This window comes from Martes martes (assembly GCF_963455335.1).
Source record: "Martes martes genome assembly, chromosome: 6".
In the NCBI taxonomy this organism is placed as follows: Eukaryota; Metazoa; Chordata; class Mammalia; order Carnivora; family Mustelidae; genus Martes; species Martes martes.
The window spans coordinates 42,684,504-42,705,137 of NC_137893.1; the positions used below are offsets into that span (position 1 = coordinate 42,684,504).

At 37.0% G+C, this 20,634-nt stretch overlaps 1 protein-coding gene across 8 annotated transcripts in view; it reads left to right on the forward strand.

The window, feature by feature from the left end:
* The window catches only part of RARS2 (arginyl-tRNA synthetase 2, mitochondrial), a 59,921-nt gene that overhangs the window by 12,549 nt on the left and 26,738 nt on the right, over window positions 1–20,634 (forward strand). For 4 of the 8 annotated variants that reach the window (XM_080805772.1, XM_080805768.1, XM_080805770.1 and 1 more), the window contains 5 exons: window positions 3,406–3,479; window positions 6,039–6,141; window positions 7,494–7,577; window positions 14,614–14,711; window positions 18,135–18,190. Coding sequence is in view for 3 of the 8 variants with exons in the window: in XM_080805768.1 (XP_080661894.1) it covers window positions 3,406–3,479; window positions 6,039–6,141; window positions 7,494–7,577; window positions 14,614–14,711; window positions 18,135–18,190 (415 nt within the window). In the remaining 5 variants the exon portion in view is untranslated. Of the gene's footprint in view, window positions 1–463; window positions 638–3,405; window positions 3,480–6,038; window positions 6,142–7,493; window positions 7,578–14,613; window positions 14,712–18,134; window positions 18,191–20,634 lie in introns of all 8 variants that reach the window. The other 4 variants (XM_080805774.1, XM_080805775.1, XM_080805773.1 and 1 more) reach the window with 3 other exon arrangements.

Genomic DNA, 20,634 nt, shown 5'->3' on the forward strand with positions numbered 1-20,634 from the left:
TGCCCACACTTTCTGTTTGTTCCTGCATTGTGTGGGTGACTTCACTTTCCATGTGAGATTTGTTCTTGGCCCACGTTGCTTTTGTGATTACAAAAATATAAATTCTAAGGCTTTTCTACTCTTGTCTCTCTGGTAGGTTCTGGTGACATGTATATATTATTCCTGAACTCTGACCTGACATATTAAATTTTGCTTAGGTAGCTCTGATATTTTTTCACCTTCCTGTAAAAGTTCCTCCTCTGATTCTTACTGCCCATACAAAACCATATCGAGATCTCCATTTAATTGGGGAATGTGTTGTTGTTTCCATTGGAGAGAACTTTAGTGTGCTGCCCTAGAATCTTCACTTCTGAAAAGTACAGAATTCACTTCTCCGTTTTACTCCTTCTCTCCCACAGCTCTGTAGCCTCTCCCTCCAATCACAGATGAAAAAAATAATGGGATTCATTTTTTTCCTCTTCAGCTTGGAGTTTTGATGAGAATTGTTAATTCAAGTTAAGAGGCTTGCCAAACAAGGCTGCTCCATTCTTCTTCACAAGTTGCGGTTTGTCTCCTTGGCTGTCCCTTTTGAAGTTTGTAACTTTGGACTGTGCCTGTCCTGTTTGTTGCTGGAGAACCAACCAACCAATCTGCCTATGTATGACCTACTTTCCTTTCCTTTCTCCATTCTTTCTTCACCCTTTCCATTTTAATTTGATAATGGGTGGAAGTTGGGAGTTGGGAGATAATGTCAAGAAGCTTTCATTCCCCTACTTATCCCAGAGTCTTTTTAGCTTTTTTAAATTTGTTTTGTTTTTAATTATGGGAAAATACCTACAACATAAAATTTACCATTTTAACTATTTTTAAATGTGCAGTTCAGGGGCATTAAGTCCATTAACATTGCTGTGCAACCATCACCACCAACACTATCCAGACTCTTCATTTGTAAAACTGAAACTCTCTGCTCCTTGTAACCAGTGACTCTCCATTTCTCCTTTTCCATCAGTCTTTTTATTTTGGTTTTCTAATTTACATCATATAAATATGTTTCTGTGCCTTTGGGGAACTGCCATTGAAGATATTTTCTATTTTGATATCTAAATTTTCGTGAATATAACTTGGTCTTAGAATTTACTTTTAGGAAAAGTTTGTTGCCAGGCAGCACTCTATTATATAGTTAGATTCCTTTTTGTACCTTGGTTGCCAAAAAGCATAGTAACTATCTTGACCTTGGGTTTTCTGGTATGATTTTATACCTCCATTTTATTTTTATGTGTTGATTCCCCTCAGAGCCTTTTTTTGGAGCAACTGAGATATAATAAAAGAAATAAGCAATTCTTTTGAAGATTTTATTTATTTGAGAGAGAGCGAGAGAGAGCACAAGAGGTTGGGGTGGCTGAGGGGGAGAGAGAAGGAGACTCCCCTACCAGGCAGGGACCCCGGGATCATGACCCGAGCCGAAGACTGGCTGGCACTTAACCCGCTGAGCCACCCAAGCACCCCAGAAATAAGCAATTTTTAAGTAATTTTTAGTTCATATTGGAAACAGAATTTTTTGTGTGTTGCTCATTTGGATGTAAACATTTTATTACCGAAGTTTAAAACTTATTTGTCAGCTGAAAAGCTTTAAAATTGACCTATATAACTAAGTTTTGTATTGTTTTGTTTTCCAGCAGACTTTATATTTAAGATAGGCATAAAATCTTAGTGGTTATGCTAAGTTTGGGAGATGTTCTGTCTGTTAGGGTCCGTGATCAAAGGAGCGAGACTGATACAAAACAAAGGTCAAGCAAAGCTTTATTTCACGCCAAGCATCGAGAATCAAACCTACCGGTTAGGACCACCTCTTACAGAGAGAGCGACGACTCCCCGCCTCACAGACTAACTTTTATAGAGCAAAGGCCATGTGGTTGAGCCTGGCCACACACAAGTGGCCAGTGAGATTGCAACACAAAGAGAAAGCTGCACAGTCATGCTAGGTCACACACGGGTGGCCAATTGAATTACAGTTCACCCCATAGTAGCTGTTTGAACTAGCCTATCACCTTGGTCAGAATTGGCACCCAAAAGCAGGGCCCACATTCCTTGGTAGCTAGGGAGACAATATGCGAGCTCCACTGATTGGATGTCTCCACCTGGTCCAACTCATCCCTTGTATTTGGGCTCTGTTTTCTCCACCTGACCTGACCCGCCCTTGTATTTGGGCTCTGTTATCAGGAACTGTCAACCATATTTTACTGGTTTCCCAGACTTGCTTTTAAGTAAGTTCCCCTGAGTGGGGGGGGGGGGGGCAGGGGGCAGGGTCAGTTTATGTTTTACTGCATAAATTTGTTTATGCAATAAAACTTAAAGTGACTCTGCTTAAATCACTGCTTAACCGAGATGAAATCGCTCTGGCTAAGTAGGCCCTTACAATGTCCAAAATAAAACCTTAATTTTAAAGGAAGAAGATAATATTTATTACATGCTTATTGTGTGACACATTTTTCTTAATCCTTATAAGAACCCTAGTTTGTTTTTTTTTTAAGATTATTTATTTATTTATTGAGAGAGAATGAGAGAGAGAGAGCATCAGAGTGGGGAGGGTCAGAGGGAGAAGCGGACTCCCTGCTGATCGTGGAGCCGAATGAGGGACTCAATCCTGGGACTCCAGGATCATGATCTGAGCAGAAGGCAGTCACTTAACCAACTGAGTCAACCAGGTGTCTGAGAACCCTAGTTTAATAGATTATCCCCATTTTTCATATGTGAAAGCTTAAGCTCATTTATGTAAGATGGCTTTCCCTTGGACTCATAGCTAGTAAAAGTGGACCTGGAATTTGAATCATTTTTTTCTTTTTTCTAAAAGAAATTTTGATAGAACCTCTCTTATTGGTGTACCTATATTGGCAAGAACTCTTTGTGATATAAACATGAACTGTTACAGCCTTTATTCTATAAATGTGGTGGAAATGTTTATCCACTCCTAGGAAAATGGCCTAAGGAAATAACCTTTTTTGTAGAGGCTTTTGTAATGCAGTTCCCAATGACTAGAATTTAAAAATAAAGACTGTACTCTGAGACATGAATTCAAAAATCAGCATATACTAAGGGGCACTGGGTGGCTTAGTTGATAGGGCATCTGACTCTTCATTTCAGCTCAGGTCATGATCTTAGGGTCGTGAGATCCATCCCTGTGCGGCACCAAGTTGGAGCCTGCTTAAGATTCTCTCTCTCTCTCTCTCATAGTTTTGGGTTTTCCAGAATGTCAGGTAAATAAAATCATATACTATATAGCCTGTTGAGTTGGGGTTTTATCACTTACCATAGTGCATTTGAGGCTTATTTAAGTTAAGTATCTGAATATTCTTTTTGTTGAGTAGTATTGCGTTGAATCTGGTACAAATTATTAACAGTCTTGCTTTTTTTTTTTTAAATGTTCAGCTTTCCAGAGTGTTAGATCTTCCGCCAGAAAATTTGATCAAGTCAATATCTGCAGTTCCAATTTCCAGAAAAGAGTTAAGTATTTGTAACAACTTAAAATGTTGCTGACTTTGTCAGTATGCAAAAAAAAAAAAAAAAAAAAAAAAAATTGTTGTTCTTCAATTTACAGAATAGACCTTGAAATAAACCATAAAATATGTTGTAACCTGTTACTCCCATTCACTTAAATAGTGAAATAAAATCTGTATTTTACCTACTTTGACCTGGCACATTAAATTAGTACTCTTACAGTGTTTGATGTTTATGCTATTAATAACAATTATGGCAAAGTCTTTAAGGAAAATTAGAAACAAGGTCAAAATTTAATTCTGTGACAGCAAATAAAAGGACTAAGATTGCAGTTAAAATTTCAGGGTTTTGGGGGTTGCCTTGGTGGCTCAGTCAGTTGGGCATCTCCCTTCAGCTCCAGTCATGATCCCAGAGTCCCTGCTTAGCGGAGAGTCTGCTTCTCCTTCTCCCTCTGCCCTCCCCCTGCTTCTCTCTCTCTCACTCACTCTCTCAAAAAAAAAAAATTTTTTTTTCAGGGTTTTTGAAGGGATTTTAGAGATTATACACTATCTGATGCTTGAACACTATAGTGCTATATTTACCTGCTAGGGTTTTTTGTGGTTTTCAGGTTTTTTTGTTTGATTCCATTTGAGAACACCTGGTGATAGAAAACATCTAACCCTTAGTTCCTTTCTTGGATACAGGAAGACATCTCTTGTGAGATTGGTCCTTCTGACTGATGCTTCTTTACCATTTGGCTAAAAAAAATTACGTACTTGGATAAAATGCCCTCTCAGTCAGTTAATAATGACAAGAAATTAGCTACATAGTAGGCATTTAAGCCCAAAGCTTTGGAAAGATACAATTATCATTACCATTATGTCCGAATATTTTGTCTCCTTAACTTTGTCAGAATTTCAAGAGAGGGTAGGATGAAGATTATTGTTCTAGGAATAGACAAAGAGTAAGTAGAAGAGGAAGAGAAAGGCTACATTTGGCCTTGTTGAAAGAAAGCATCTTTAAAGTGTCCTGCTGCAGCTTACTTTACATTGAGTTCTAAGAACAAAGGCAACCACAGACCAAGGGGATCTTGTAATTACACATCTATTAATGTTATATTCAAAGCCAGTTACCTATTTCATAGAATCTGTAAATGGCATTTTGCATAATAATGAAATAATAATGAAAATCCCTGCTTTTTATTTTATGTTTCAGGGGCCTTTAATAAGCTGAACTCTTGGCCCATCTTTTTTTTTTTTTTTTAAAGATATTATTTATTTATTTGACAGAGAACTAGAGAGCATAGATAGAGCAGCAGGGAGAGGGAAAAGCAGGCTCTTCACTGAGCAGGGAGCCCGATGTTGGGCTCCATCCCAGGACCCTGGGATCATGACCTGAGCCCAAGACAGCTGCTTAACCGACTGAGCCACCCAGGTGCCACTTGGCCCGTCTTTTGAAAAAGATTTTCTTTACCTGCCTGGAGCTCCTTTGAGCAGTTCCACTTTAATGATACTGTATTTCACTATACCTTTGGTTTATAGAGAATAAATATTGGGAAGGATCTCAAGAAAAGTCTTTTTTTCTTCTCTTTCTCTCTCTCTCTCTCTATATATATATGTATATATTTTTTGAGAGTGAATACATGAGTAGGGTGGCAGGGGTGAGGGGGAGCACAGAGAGAAAAGGAGAAGAGAATCCCAAGCAGTTTCCATGTCTAGCACAGAGCTGACACTGGGCTCAGTCCCACAACCCTGATATCATGACCTGAACCAGAATCAAGAGCCAGACACCCAGCTGACTGAGCCACCCATGTGCCTCAAGGCTCAAGAAAATTCATAATGGTCTTTGTTGACCAGGTGGTTTAATGTGGTGTAAAACAGATATCACAAGATATTTTAGGCATATCCCTGAATTTCAAGAGTGATAAAAATGAAGTCATTTGTACCCCCTCTAAAATAGGTCCTTTTGTTTCAGTGACAATGGATTAAACAGTGGTTTAATCACTTATTGTGCCCATGGAGTCTCATTCTCTAGTTCCTTTTTTCTTTTTTTTAAAAGATTTATTTATTTATTTATTTGGCAGACACAGCAAGTGTTACCACAAGCAGGGGAGAGGGAGAGGGAAAAGCAGCCTCCCACCATGCAGGGAGATCGTCACCGGGCTTAATCCCAGGACCCCAGGATCATACCTGAGCCGAAGGCAGCCACTTAACGGCTGAGCCTCCCAGGCACCCCCTCTAGTTCCTTATTAAATGTCAGAAGATGTTCTAGCAGGGTAATTACCTAGATATTTGTACATCAGTCAAATTTTTTATTACACTTTGAACTACCTATATCACCGAGATATTATAAAGTTACAGTTAGGTATTAGAAGAGGAATAGAAGAGGAAGAACTTTAGAAGATAAAGTTCTAAATAAATACAAGTTGATATTTCTACTTTCTTTGCTTTATATTTTTAAAGCAAAACCCTTTCCTTCTGATAAAATTGTATTGAAGAATCCATAATGGTCAGTCGTTGTTGTTGTTACACTAGTAATGTTTTTAAGATAGTATAGCTTTTTCCTATTTCGTTTTCTGTCTTTAGAGAAGTAGCTGATTTTCAGCTCTCTGTGGATTCTCTATTGGAAAACAACAATGACCATTCAAGACCAGATATTCAAGTTCAAGCCACAAGACTGGCAGAGAAGGTACTTCAGCACTGTTATCTTTTTTAGACATTATAACAAATTTATTAAAGAAGAAAAAACTCTGCAGGCTATCTCAGGCATAACAATGAATTTAATAGTGGTTTTTTTTGTTCAAGACACCTTGGAAAATACAATTTAAATTCATTTTAGCCATGTGCTATAAGGTTAAGATGATTTTTCAAATTAGCTAGAAAGCATTCCTCTTGAGCTGACATTGTTCAATTTTTTGATTAACTACTTACAGGAGGACTGAAGTGTTAATTAAATTTACAGATTGAAGCTGGATGGACTTCTGAATTTAAGAGAACAAGCTTGATAAATTAGAGCAGTGGGTTGCAATATTTAAAATGAGTTTCTGAGAAGATGAGCATTAAAATATGAGAAAAAATGATTAGGTGTAAATAGAATCATGATTGCAGAGAAGAAGTGGCTAGATAATTTAATAAACTCATTCATTTCTAATTTCTCTGTTGGGTTTGGTATCTAAAAGGGGACTTGAAAGGATTGTAGAAAATGACCAAATCTAAATTATTAATGTAATACCATAAAAAACAGGGTTTTTAAAATACGGTTATTACATGTGTCACAGAGGCTTCTGGGCACATTGAAGGATTGGAACAATGAAAGTCATTATCACAGAAAAAGATATGTAAAGAATGAGTATAATCAAAGAGCTTTGGTAGCTGAGTAAATATTTATTTGATCAGAAAATCAACCTAGATTTTTATCAGGAAGTACACCAGGAGTAGAATTTTTCTGATTATGGTATTTAGTTCTTTCCCCCATATCCTGTGAATCTCAAATATAAAGACTAGTGATTCTTCAGTGAAAACAGGTATCTCTTCAAGTTTCATGGATATATCAGGTGCTTAGAAATCTAGTTGGTTAAAATTTTAAGGTATATTCAATGAAGACCAAGTATTTAAATGATTCCTATTTTTTGCATGGGTACAAGTGCTGGCGGCATAGGGCCTGACAGAATGAAATGTCCTGTGGCTCTTGTGCAAGGTGGGTGAGATAAAAAGAGTTCACTGCGTGTCAGGGCACATCAGGTTGGGGGGTGAAGTGATACTGGCTTCCTTCCATGTTAGGTGGAGAATTTGAAGTGAGAGAATGGGAAAGAAGAAGAGATTCTGAATATAGAGTAGTGTTCTAGGCTAGAAAAGGAGGAAACTTCTTAAGTGATAGAATTGAACAGATTGGCTAAGGCCCAGATCTGGATATAATGACAGAGATATGATGCACCTGCTGTGTTTGGACTCCAAAGTGATAGTATTAAAACTACAAATATCATTACACTTTTTTTATAACATATTTAATTTTACTTGATTTTTTTTTTTTTATCTTTTCAGCTAAAATGTGATACAGTGGTGAGTGAAATCAGCACTGGTCGAGGGACTGTAAATTTCAAAATTAACAGAGAACTGTTAACAAAGGTAAGAATGGATTATGTTCTAGCTATGTACCTTTACTCAGTCTGATTTAGCTATAGTGATTTTCCCCCAGTTCTTAAATGTCACATCCTCTTGCCTCAAAACCTTACACATTCTGATTCCCCTTCTGGAGTGCCAACCCAAGTTAACTCCTGCTTACCCTTTAGTTCTTGGTATTTCCTGGGCTGTACCTTTCTGTCCCCTTCGTTTATGTGCTCTACCATCAGTGGGTATCTCTCCTTTGCAGAATTTATCATAGTTACTATTACACATCTTTTTATTTGATTAATGCCTCTTGCCCTTTAAACTAATTTCCGTTAGGGCTGATAGCATCTGTTTTTCTCTCTGTTGGAACCCCAGTTCCTAGCACAGTGCCCGGCATGCAGTAGGTGTAAGGTAACTATTATTGAATGAATTAAATATTATTCTATATTGAATGCCCAAAAAGTACTGCTGGTTTTGGCTCTCTGGTAGCCTGTAATCTGTTGGTAGCATGAGATTTATACGGATGAAACTATAAGATAGCTTATTCTTTTAATAAAACAAGTATTAAAACAAAAGTTGGATTGATACAATAAGCATAAGAAAGATCAGAAAACTCAGGATGGCCTGGAAGAGTTGGGGAAATGACATAAAGGAACTGGGTCTCGTGTAAGACTGGAGGACAGGTAATCCTGGGTAGGCAGTGGTATGATATCTTTCGTTGAGAGTTTCATCTCAGTTGCAATTGAAAATTTATCATAAAGCATGCTTTAGGCTGTTATTTAGGTTTTGTTTTTTTGTTTTGTTTTGTTTTTTTTAAGAAATACTGGTTTTGAGTTGGTCAGGCTTAGTAATGCTGCAGTCTTGAATTGAGAATTACTATAAAACCAAAATTTCTAATATAATTTCTCACCAAGATTATACAGATTATAGGCATTTGCCCATCTGCCCTATCAGTCTTCCGAGGGAGAGTTAGTGTTAACATGCTTGCCTCTAGATCCTTGAATTTTTTTCTTTTATCTTTTTATCCTTCGTACTTCAAGGAGAGATAATTAACCAAAATCAGTCACAAGGACAAAGAGGAAATTTGTTTTGAGCTTGTTGAAAAGTGTCTGCAGTCTGTTAGGCTCTTGGTTGGTAACATTTCATGTCAATTTAGTAAACCATTGAGTCTAATTTACCATTTCTAAATTAGTACTCTTTCTTCCGATTATGATCCCAAGTATATTTTTTTAAGATTTTATTTATTGGGGCACCTGGGTGGCTCAGTCAGTTAAGCATCTGCTTTCGGCTCAGGTCGCGATCCCAGGGCCCAGGGATCAAGCCCCATGTTGGGCTCCCTACTCAGTGGAGAGCCTGCTTTTCCCTTTCCCTCTGCCCCTCCCCCTTCCTGTGCTCCCATGCACTTGAACACTCTCTCTCTCAAATAAATGGTAAATAGATAAATATTTATTTATTAGAGATAAATATTTATTTATTTGTTAGAGGGCATGAGTGGGAGGAGGACCCCAAGACTCTGAGATCATGACCTGAGCCAAAATCAGGCACTTAACCAACTGAGCCACCCACATGCCCCAACAGTCTCGATTTTTTTTTTTCAAAGATTTTATTTATTTATTTGATAGAGAGAGATCACAAGTAGGCAGAGAGGCAGACAGAGAGAGGGGGAAGCAGGCTCCCCACTGAGCAGAGAGCCCGACGCAGGGCTCGATTCCAGGACCCCAGTATCATGACCCGAGCTGAAGGCAGAGGCTTAACCCACTGAGCCACCCAGGCGTCCCAACAGTCTTGATTTTTATAGAAGCAGAAATGCAGCTCACCACAGTGCCCACCAAACTCCAGTCTAATTCATAGGCAGCAGTATTTTACCTCTTTTATTTTCCCTGGGATGGGAAAATGTACTATTAAATGAAGTTGCCTTTACAGCCAGCTTGACTGAAAGAGATGTGTTTTATATATCAAGCAAGGCATGTGTTTACTTCTTCTAAAATGTCAGTGACCACGAATTTTGATGCTTTATTATTACAGTGAACAAGCTATAAGATTTTCTCTGATTTAAGAATGCACACTAGCTTGCTTATTAAAAGTATTCCCAAATCCTCCTCAGTTGAGCACAGGGACCAGATCTAGGGCTTTGAGGTCCGGCTACTCTTTATCACCTGGAAATCCTCCCTCATTGTAGCCTTGAATTCCTGGATCTTAGTGTGATTTTTATTAAAGGAACAAGCAGATTGCTCACAGTAGCCCTGCTCAGTGTCACAGTAAAGGTACATCCTAAACTAATGAACAACCATAGTCAGAAAAAGCAATATTGAATGTGCCTGGCTAAAAGTTATAGTTTTTTAATGATAAGCCTTGTTTGCTCAAAACCTAAATTCTTCTACATCTGGCTCCATTATTTTCAGGTTTTAAAGAATGGTCATTTGCATGTATAATGAATTTTTCAGATCTCATCAAGAAAAAAATTCAACCCTTTGAGACTGTTATTAATACATATTTTTACATATTAAAGTCATCAAGATTGACATGTAGCCAGTGACCTGTGTCCGAAACTTACTTTTCAAGCAGGGAATTATGAATTTGTCATTGCTTACACATGTACAAACTTAGCCTTGCATAAAACCTATCTGTTCACGCATTGCAATTGAATTAACACTGGCAGCCCCAGGAAATGATTAAATGTTAGCTTAAGTTTGGATCACTAACTGCGGCAGTATAATGTCTTCATGTAAATCATCCTCAAACATAGGAGACTAGAATGTGAAATTAAAGACAGTAGGAACTGCCAAATCATTGGAACTAGATAATGAATTTTTCAAAACCATAAGGTGGTATGACCAATTCATACATCATGAAGAGCTGTCACTTTGGTATCAAGCTTCCCCCTGTCAGTAGCTTACAGATGACTTTCAAGAGTAATTTAAAATAATAATTCATTTAAGGGGAGAAAAAAAAAGAAAATATGAGTTTAACTAAAAAGGAAAAAGGCAAACAAAATCCTCTTTTTTTAGTTGTGCCTTAAAAGTACACAATGGATAACATCATTTTTATTTTACATGTATACCTTTATTTTTTCATTTGCCAAATTCAACTTTGCATGCTCTATTAAAACTTAAGGAAAAAAGAGAGAAAAAGAGATACTAATTTAAATGGCTCTGATTCTGCTCATTATTTTGCTAACTGAGCTTAAGCCAGAAGGCAATAGATGCATTCAAGTCACATGTAGTGCCAAGTGGCTGAGCACATGGAAGGAATGAATGATTAAACTCTTTTCAAGTATTTACCAAAGAACAAGTAGGTAGTAGTAGCTTCCGTAGAAGTTCTCATAAGAGCATCTTACATTTTAATGTACTTAATGATGAGTAGATGGACCTCTAGCTTATTCATCTATTGGAATATCAAGGAACTTTACTAGCTCACTGACATTCTATAGTTTAAAACTTTTGCCACTAATTTAATAAACTTTCTGCTTATTATTTGCCAGGGTCTATATTACTGAAATCTAAAGATAAAGTGGCATGTGTTCTGCCCCCAAGGAGCTTATGATCTAAAAGAAAAGCATAAAAAATATCAGTGTAATGTGTTGTGGATATGATAACGTGGTGAATGATACAGTGGAGGCATGTGTAAGCTGCAATCCAATGTAAAGAAAGGTACACATAAGTCTAACTTGAGGAGTGAAGAGGTAATCTTCAACTGGGCAAAAGTGTATGCCACTCTTAATATCGGGGTTGTGGATTCAAGCCCCATGTTGGGTGTAGACAGTCCTTTTTTTTTTTTTAATTAAGATTTTATTTATTATTTGATAGAGAAACAGTAGGAGAGGGAGAGGGAGAAACAGACTCCCCACTGAGCAGGGAGCCTGACGTGGGGTGCGATCCCAGGACCCCGGGATCATGACCTGAGCTGAAGGCAGACAGTCAACTGACTGAGCCACCCAGACACCCGGGTATAGACATTACTTAAAAACAAAAAAAAATTTTTTTGAATCTTTAAAAAAAAAAAAAAAAAGACGACTATATCTGGGAGATATAAATGCAGGCATTCCAGGCAGAGAAGGTCCAGAGTACAGAAGGTCAAGAACATGGCATTGTCTGGAAATCAGTGGTGATAGAGTATGGTTCATACATAGGATGGCAGGGGGAGGGTGTGAAATTATACAGTGTGAAGGGCCTTATATGCCCTGCGCTAGAATTTCAGCTTTTTCCTCTGTCATCATTTTCCATGGTGTGTTATGTGTACCACAGGTGGTATGTTTGATAATTTTTTAGTATTACACTAATAATAATAAAATTCACCTCATTTTAATATTATATATTTATTACCAAAAAAATAAGACCCTAACACTTCTGCCTTATGGTTTTTATGGATGTTATAATGTGCCATTTAACAAACCAGTTTTCTTAAAATTATGAAACAAAGGTGAAATGCATGTAAAGTAAAAAAACAGAAATCAATAAAATCTTTCAGATGTCTTGGAGTCATTGAAGGGTTTAAGTAGAACATAGATCTAATTAAATTTACATGTTATATAAGGAGATAGTTATGTATTATTGTTTTGTTGTGGTTTTTGTAGTGGTATAGCTGACGGATGATGAGGGTCTAAACCAGGACAGAGGGGATAACTATAACGATAGGCAGTGGCATGTGCAGGATTTGGTGATTAATAGGTGGTTGATTATGAAGGTTGAGGGAAAAGGGTAAATCTTAGGTACTCCCGGGTCTTTGACTTGGTTAGCTGGGTGAGGAGGTAAAGTTCATATAGATGGAGAATGCAGAAGGAAAAGGAGTATATTCCATTGCACATCTCAGGCATTTCAGATCTTGGAGTTGGACATACCAGTCTATGGCACAGGAAAGATTTTATTAGGTAAGTAGTAGTTGAAGTCTTAGGACTTTATACCTAGGGGGTGTATGAAGCAAGGAGCTAGAAGCAAGAAGGAAGCACAGGGTAGGGAGTGGGGCGGCAGGCAGTGGAAGAGGAGCCTGCAAAGGAAACTGAGAAGTAGAAGTCAGTAGAGCATAATACCCTTAAAACCAAGGAGAGTCGGTGGTTGCAAGGAGAAGAGTAGTCATCAGCTAAGCTGATGTTTGAAAAGTAGTCACCCTGGGGAGGGCGGGTTAGGGTGGATGATCAAAAGGGACTCTAGACTTTTGCCTTATTCGTTTAATTTTTTTTTTATTTTACAAAAAATGTACTCATAAAAGTAGTACTGCATTAAACAATTTAAGCATTCAGTTAGGTGTGGCTTTCTTTTTTTTTTTTTTAAGATTTTATTTGTTCATTTAAGAGAGAGAAAAAGCACAATGAGGGAGGAGGGGCAAAGGGAGAGGAGAGGGAAAAGCAGGCTCCCCGCCTAGCACGAGCCCGATGTGAGGCTCTATCCCAAAACCCTGAGATCATGAGCTGACCCGAAGGCAGACACTTAACTGAAAGAGCCACCTAGGGGCCCCAGATGTGGCATTTCTAATTCTGATTTTGAGAGCCCTTAGAGTGAATAGTAGAAAAGGAAGCTCTAGGTAGCAGAGGGATCAGATTGTCAATGGAAGGTTTAGAAGTGGGGCATGTAAGATAAACCTTCATTAAAGTTGCTTTTTTTGTTTGTGCTAGAGAAATATCAATGAACTAAGGGTCATTTGTTCAGGGAGAGCTTAACTTCTGTGACTGCCTTTTGTGGAGTCTACCATCCATTACATATAAAGGGATGGAAAGTAATATGGATGGGTAGAATGTTAACTTTAGAATAATCTGACTCTGAATTCCTCCTCACTAATATTTACCTCCCTACTTGCAGCCTTGTCAGCTGTTGTCTTGGAGTAAATAATTAACATTTAACGGGCCCCTGAAGTATGACAGGCACAGTTCTCTTTAATGTCTCTATATATTAATCCTTTCTCTCTGTGTCCTACTATATAGTGTGAGTGAAAGGAATATTACTTCTTCTGTCCTTGTACAACTACATACTGTTTCTGAACCTTAGTTTTTGCATCTATTAAATGGGAAATGTCCATTTTTAAGATTGTGAGGCTTAAAGATAACATAAAAGTATCTGGACTTTAACCTAGCACTTTGTATGCTTCTTAAACGTATTGCTTTGCTACCTCCTGCTGCTTTGTCTGCCTTTTCCATTAAGTGAGCATCTTAATAAACTCTTAAGATAGTAAAATTCTTCACATTGTAAACTACATATTTAGGACTCAGAATCCAGTTTGTGAAGCAAAACCAATGTAAGAGTAAATAGCCCATTATGGTAAATTCAAACCCCTAAACTAAAAAATAAATAGATTTATAAATAAACGCATCACACCATTAGCAAAAAACGAAGTATGAATTTTGTGAACCATATAATCCATGTACATTTCTAGAAATGAACCTGGAATATGTTTCGGTTGTTTCTGTTAGTTTTCCTTGTTTTTTGTTTATGTAGCCAGTAGGCATTTGAATTACAATTTTTTATTTGTTTTCTACCATTTCTTGTGATCCTTAGTAATACAGAAGTAGCAGTGGCATGCAGTAGTTAACACATTAGCTATGGCGTGAAAAAGGTTTTGCCATGTAGCCTAATAAGGTATGATGGTGAGAAAGTTATTTAACTTCTCTGTGCTTCTCTTTCCTCATTCGTAAAAAATAATACTTATCTCCTAGGGTTGTTGTGAGGAATAAATGAGTTAATACATAGGAAATGCTCAGAACAGTGCCCAGCATATAGTATGCATTCAATAAGTATTAGATGCTCCTTCTGGTTTTGGTGTTACTATTTGCTGTGGGACTTTCAACAGTTATTTAACCTTCCTGAACTTTAGTTTCTTTATCTGTATAATATCTATATCATTCATTCCTGTAAGAATGAATATATGTGATGTATGAAAAGAGCACAGAGCCCCCATAGATGTTAGTTCTGGTTATTACTCTTTTGACTAGCATTAGCAATGGAACGTGGTGGTGCTGACAATGCTGTGAAATTCTGAGTTCTGTAAATTAGAATGAGTAAATGAAGTAATTAAGAAAATTGCAATTTTTTTCCTGTTAGTAAATTCCATGCGTTTTACTTTTCAGACAGTACTACAACAGGTAATCAATGATGGCTCAAAATATGGATTAAAAAGCGAGCTTTTCTCTGGTCTTCCCCAGAAGAAGATCGTGGTTGAATTCAGGTGAGTGCCTACTCATCTTACGTGTTGGTTAATCAAGATAGCTGGGCAGGTAAGTGTTTTACCATTATCATCTGGGGCCTCAGGACATAACACATGGAAAAACAGAAAACCAGTGAGATTATATTATTTTCTTAATATTACAGTGAACTGATCACTGTACCATGAATAAAAATTTTAGACTCCAATAAAAAAAGTCTGGTGATTATGGGTTTTATTAATTAAGTAGTTAATAGTTAACTTTTTTTTTTAGAAGAAATAGTTATTCCATCTATGTAGCCTCTTAAAGCCAAGGTAATGGTTACTACCATATTAAGAATTTTAAAGTAATGTGATTACCAGAGAACAAAGCCTTGTAGTATTTGTAATGTATATTTTTTAAAATTACAGAAAACTAGCTTTAAGTTTTAATATGCCTCTAAATAATCCTCATTACTTCCTGTTGCACTGTCAGTATATCTATCTAATCTTTGAGCTGTTTTTAGGTAACCAAAACAGAAAGGGAGCACTTTCAGAGTATAGCTGATCAGTTGACAGTTCATGGAAAGGATCAGAGATACTGTATTGTAATTGTATTTGCCTTCCTAAAAGTGAATGAGTCTTGATGAATTGTTTTCCCACTTGGAAAGTTAGAACTTGCTGTACCCTTTTATTTTCTTAACTATATATTCCTGTGGAGAATTTTAAAAAAAAAAATGATGAGGGAATTTTTTCAGATTTCCTAATTCTTTATTATGACTTATTGTGGTAACAAACTTAGTTATGGTCAGCACCCAGATAACCAGAGGCAAGAGAAGGTTTTATATATTCCACACTTGTACTGTCTCTGCCACTCTCAAAAAAGACAGACTCTCTGAGATTCAGTAAACTTGTCTATGGTAAGGACTGATGGTGAGTAAACTCATGCTCCTATGGAGTAAACAGATATTATGGATAAATCTTCCACTACCATTACACCCCAATCATATTTTAAGTTGAGTTTAAACATTAGTTGTATCACAGAGAGGAGAGGGACTTAATGAGGTCATCTTCACACCAGAGAGGAATTGCATGAAGGCCATCCCTCAAAGAAAGTTGCCTGCTCTTTTCCCTCAAAGAAAGTTGTGTTAACAAGCTACTCTAACATTTAATACAGGAATTGGCAAATTTCAGCCCATGGGCAAAATCCAACCTGCCATATGTTTTTGTAAATAAAGTTTTATTGGAACTTAGGCTTGCACTTTCATTTACATGTTGACTGCAGTGGCTGCTTTCATACTACAGTGGCAGTTGAGTAGAATTGAATGAATAGTTGAGATAGAGATCAGGTGGCCCACAAGCCTAAAATATTTACTGTCTGATTCTTTAAGGAAAAGTGTATCAACTCATGACTAGTGTCTCGAGACAACCATTTTAATGTTCATGACCCTGTAGATCATGAAATCATGGATGGCTTAGCGCAGTGGTTCTTTGACTTGCATGTTGTCATGTGTAGTTCTGGTCATGTAGAGACTATACTGGGCTAGAAATCCAGGTGACTCATTTACTTGTCTGGCAGCTTACCTGAGGGCTGGCCAGGCATCTCTCTCTCTCCCCAGTATCTCTCAACTGGCTTATTATTTTTATTTCATAGTATTTTATTTTATTGTCATTTTTGAAAAAACAACTTTGTAGGAAACAGCACAGAGGATCATAGGGGAAGAGAGGGGAAAACTGAACAGGAAGTTATCAGAGAGAGAAAAACCGTAAGGGACTCTTAACTAGGGAACAAACTGAGGGTTGCTGGAGGGGAGGTAGATGGAGAGGATGGGGTAATTGGGTGATGGGCATTAAAGAGAGTATGTGAAGTAATGAGCACTGGGTGTTACACACAGCTGATAAATTGTTGAACACTACATCTGAGACTAATGATGTACTATATGTTGGCTGATTGAATTTAAATAAAAACATGTTACCATGAATAATTTAAATTAAAAAATAAAATCTACTTTATTCTGCTTACTTTGGTCCTCCTTTTCTAGTTTCTTAAAGGAGAACCTTAGGTTACTTACTGATGTGAAACCTTTCTTCTTTTCTAATACATTCCATGCTGTCGATTTCTCTGCTTTAGCTCACAGATTTGCTATTTAATTTGCTAGGGGTAAACTTGTCTGTTCTCATTCTGTCAGGGATCACAGTCCTTCACCATCCAGTTTATAAAACTAGTGTTTCATGTATTTTTCTGGTTTTATGGTTGTTTAAGGCAGAAGGGTAAATCCCATCCTTGTTATTCTGTCTTGGTAGGAAGTGGAAGATTCCTTATTTTTTAACCTATAGAAGGACATTTGCTTTCTTTCTCAATAATGATTAAATGAGCATTCTTGTAGTGTCATAATTTCACAATTGTGCACATATTAATATAGCATCAAGTATTTTAATTATAATATCCTTTATATAAGTCTTAGGAAACAGATCAAAATTAAGTTCTCATTTACCACTTTTATCCAGCTGTGTTCAAGTTAACTTATTATTTTCTAATATTGAGAAACCTGCGTGAAATTTTCAGACATACACAGAACACAACAGTATAATTAAGTCCCATATCCTTTTCACCCAGATTCAGGAGTTGTCAAGATATTGCCACATTTGCTTCATTATCCTTTTTCCATGTTGCTTTAGTTCCCTCATCTGTAACGTAAGAGATGAGGGCACCTTAGCTTGCAACTCTTATGAGTATTAAATGAGTTAATGTATGTAAAGTGCATGAAACTGTGCCTGTCAGGTAGTGAGTGCTCAAGAAACATTTGCTGTTGTCAAATTATCAATTACAACTTTTGATAGATAATACCCATGTAAACAAAATTTCTTTGGGGTCAGTAATTTTTTAGAAGATAAAGGGTTTGGGGCACCTGGGTGGCTCAGTGGGTTAAGCCTCTGCCTTCGGCTCAGGTCATGATCTCAGGGTCCTGGGATCGAGCCCCACATCAGGCTCTCTGCTCAGCAGGGAGCCTGCTTCCTACCCCCTCTCTCTCTGTGCCTGTCTCTCTGCCTACTTGTGACCTCTGTCTGTCAAATTAATGAATAAAATCTTAAAAAAAAAAAAGAAGATAAAGGGTTTACATCTGGTACACAAAGTTTAATTCCTAATAATCTGCATTGTTTTTGTGTCAGAACAGTATCTCTGAATTTCTTTATCCTTTTTATCAATCCTTAAATGTATCTGCTTCCTAAGTGTGCCATTCTCTGTGTATGGTACTACCTCATGAGTGACAGGATCAATTTCACTAAGGATGATTCTTTCTGAGTTCTAATTTATCATTGCTCTAAATTTCTAATTTTGCACTTATCTTTGCCCTAAATTACCTAAGGCCTTAATCCCCAGTTGTGTTAAACTGTGGAGGCATGACCTAGTTGATTTTAGAACTCTTGTTCTTAGAACAGAAATATAACTTTTGGAATTATTTGCAGTTCACCCAACGTTGCCAAAAAATTTCATGTTGGACATTTGCGTTCTACTATCATAGGTAAGTGTCATTAGTTTCATACTAAACATGACTTTGGGGCAGTATTTTATAATGCATTCTAATGGTTTAATGCGTAAATAACAATAAGACAAAAAACAAAGTTCAAATTTATATGAGCTTGATGCTAATTAAATATTACATAAAATGGGAAAAATTGGTTTAGAAGTAAAAAAAAAAATTGTTTCAAAACCAAAAGGTTAACTCAAACTGATTTTAACTGTTAGGTTTGTTAATAATTTTAACTTTTTAAAAATATGTATGCATATGAAGAAGATCTGAAAGATGCAAAATGAAAATAGTTATATGAGGATGATAATAATCCCCCTAGGTTTTTTGTTCATATACTTTGTTTTAAAAAAAGAAACGGTGTTATATATTAATTATATCTCAATTAAAAAAGAAGCTCAGTCTCAATCATTTGAGTACTAACTGGAGCATTCAAGAGTGGAAATTGAAATAAGACTGTTCTAAGAAAGATTGCTATTGTACTTCATAGTTGTAATGCTTCAGTTTAGATGTATATGCTAAGATTTTCATTTATTTAAAACATGATGTGATGCAGTAGCCCAATTTGAAACTGCAGTTAGAATTGGAAGAGACTTTCAAGTTTCTCATCCAGTGTATCTTCTGGTATGCAGATCTGTCTATTACATACTTGAGGGAGAGTCATTTAACCTGTCATTTGAATACTTTTAAGAGTTGAAGCAGCCCTTACTTTGTGGCATAGGTCATTAATGAACTGGAGTTATGTGTCATTGTTGGAAAGATCTTGTGGGGCATTTTAAGAGAGAAAATGACAGGACTTGATTTTTTAAAAAGATTTTATTTATTTATTTGACAGAGAGAGAGATCACAAGTAGGGAGAGAAGCAGGCAGAGGGGGAGGGGGAAGCAGGCCCCCTGCTGAGCAGAGAGACTGATGTGGGACTTGATCCCAGGACCCTGGGATCATGACTGAGTGAAGGCAGAGGCTTCACCCACTGAGCCACCCAGGTGCCCCAGGACTTGATTTTTAAAAGAATCTAAAAAACATACTATATATGAAAAGCTACCTACTCAGGACAAAAATAAATGATGGACAGAGCATAGTAAAGTTGTTTGAAAGTTGTTAAGGAAAATTTTGGACCAGGAAGAGATAATACTGAGAATTCATTTACCATGTCTGAAGTTTTCATGTATTAGTTCAGTTAATTTCACAACAGCCCTATTTGTTAAACACTGTTAACTGTGGTCTGTGGAAACTCATATACCAAAAGTAAATTTTCCAAAATCATTCCAAAAGCCTAGGTTTGTGTCATTTGGTTGGTTTGCAGGATAATAAGTTGCTAATTTAAAAATTAATTAAAAATAGGAATATAGTCTTGAGTAGCAGCTGAAGAAGGTTGCTGTTGGAACTACCTATGTAGACTGGGAAAGTCTAAAAGTAGGGAAGCTGGAAAAGTAGCTGTTGTAATTTAAGTCAGATATGCATATTGGTGAAGGATTATTTGCAGAAAACTAAATCCACTGTTGGAAAAGCAGGCAAGGATTTATTACAGGATATTGAATAGTTTGCAAAGTTGTTGGAAGTGCTGAAGAAGTTTTGGATTAAGTACACCTAAATGACTCCCAAAATCGTACCATAGAGCTTGGTCATGAAGGGAGCTTCTGCCTTTTCTGCAGTCCCTTCCAGTGGCAACCATGCTACCACAGTCACAGGAAGCTGCCATTAGACCTGTCAGGCCTCCTAGAATTCATATTAGCAAAAGAGGCAGCCCCATACCCTTTCAGTTCCCATGAAAGTCATATGATAGGACACTGTGCTCTGTATTAGTGATGCCACCAAAAAAAAAAAAAAAAAAAAAAAAAATCCTCCAGACTCCACAGCTATGCTTATCAGGAAAAAATAGAAGTAGCTCCCCTTTCACTTCATTTCTGCCTTCTAAGTCTCATGCACAGTGTATCTGAATGCCCAAACATAAATGACTCCTGAAACCCTAACTGCAGGAGCTTCTGAGAAATGGAATTTTTAGGTTTCCAGCCTCTGCAGCAGGGGAGAGCACACTAGGAGAGTGGAGTGGATGCTGAATGTCAAACAAGTGTCAGCAGTATAAGAAGATGAAGTTCTTGAACTCGCTGGTACTCTTAGAGAGCAGGCATGAAGAGATGGACTTCAGTGATTCAAAGAAGAAAGAGTGAGCTATCGAGAAAAGACACAGTATGGCTCAGGCTTTTTAAGGCTTAGCCAAATTATTTCTTGTTAATTACTGAGATTCTGTTCTTTTCTGTCCTTGAAATTGTAGTTATTCTAACTTGTATTCCCAACTCCCATGGATGTTGCTGAAAATACTGTTTTTGTGAAAATTGTGAGATTCTTTGGAATAACTAACTGCCCCCAAAGTAATTCTCTACTCCCTTTCCATAATGTAGATGAAAACACCATAATGAATATTTTAGTAAAAAAAA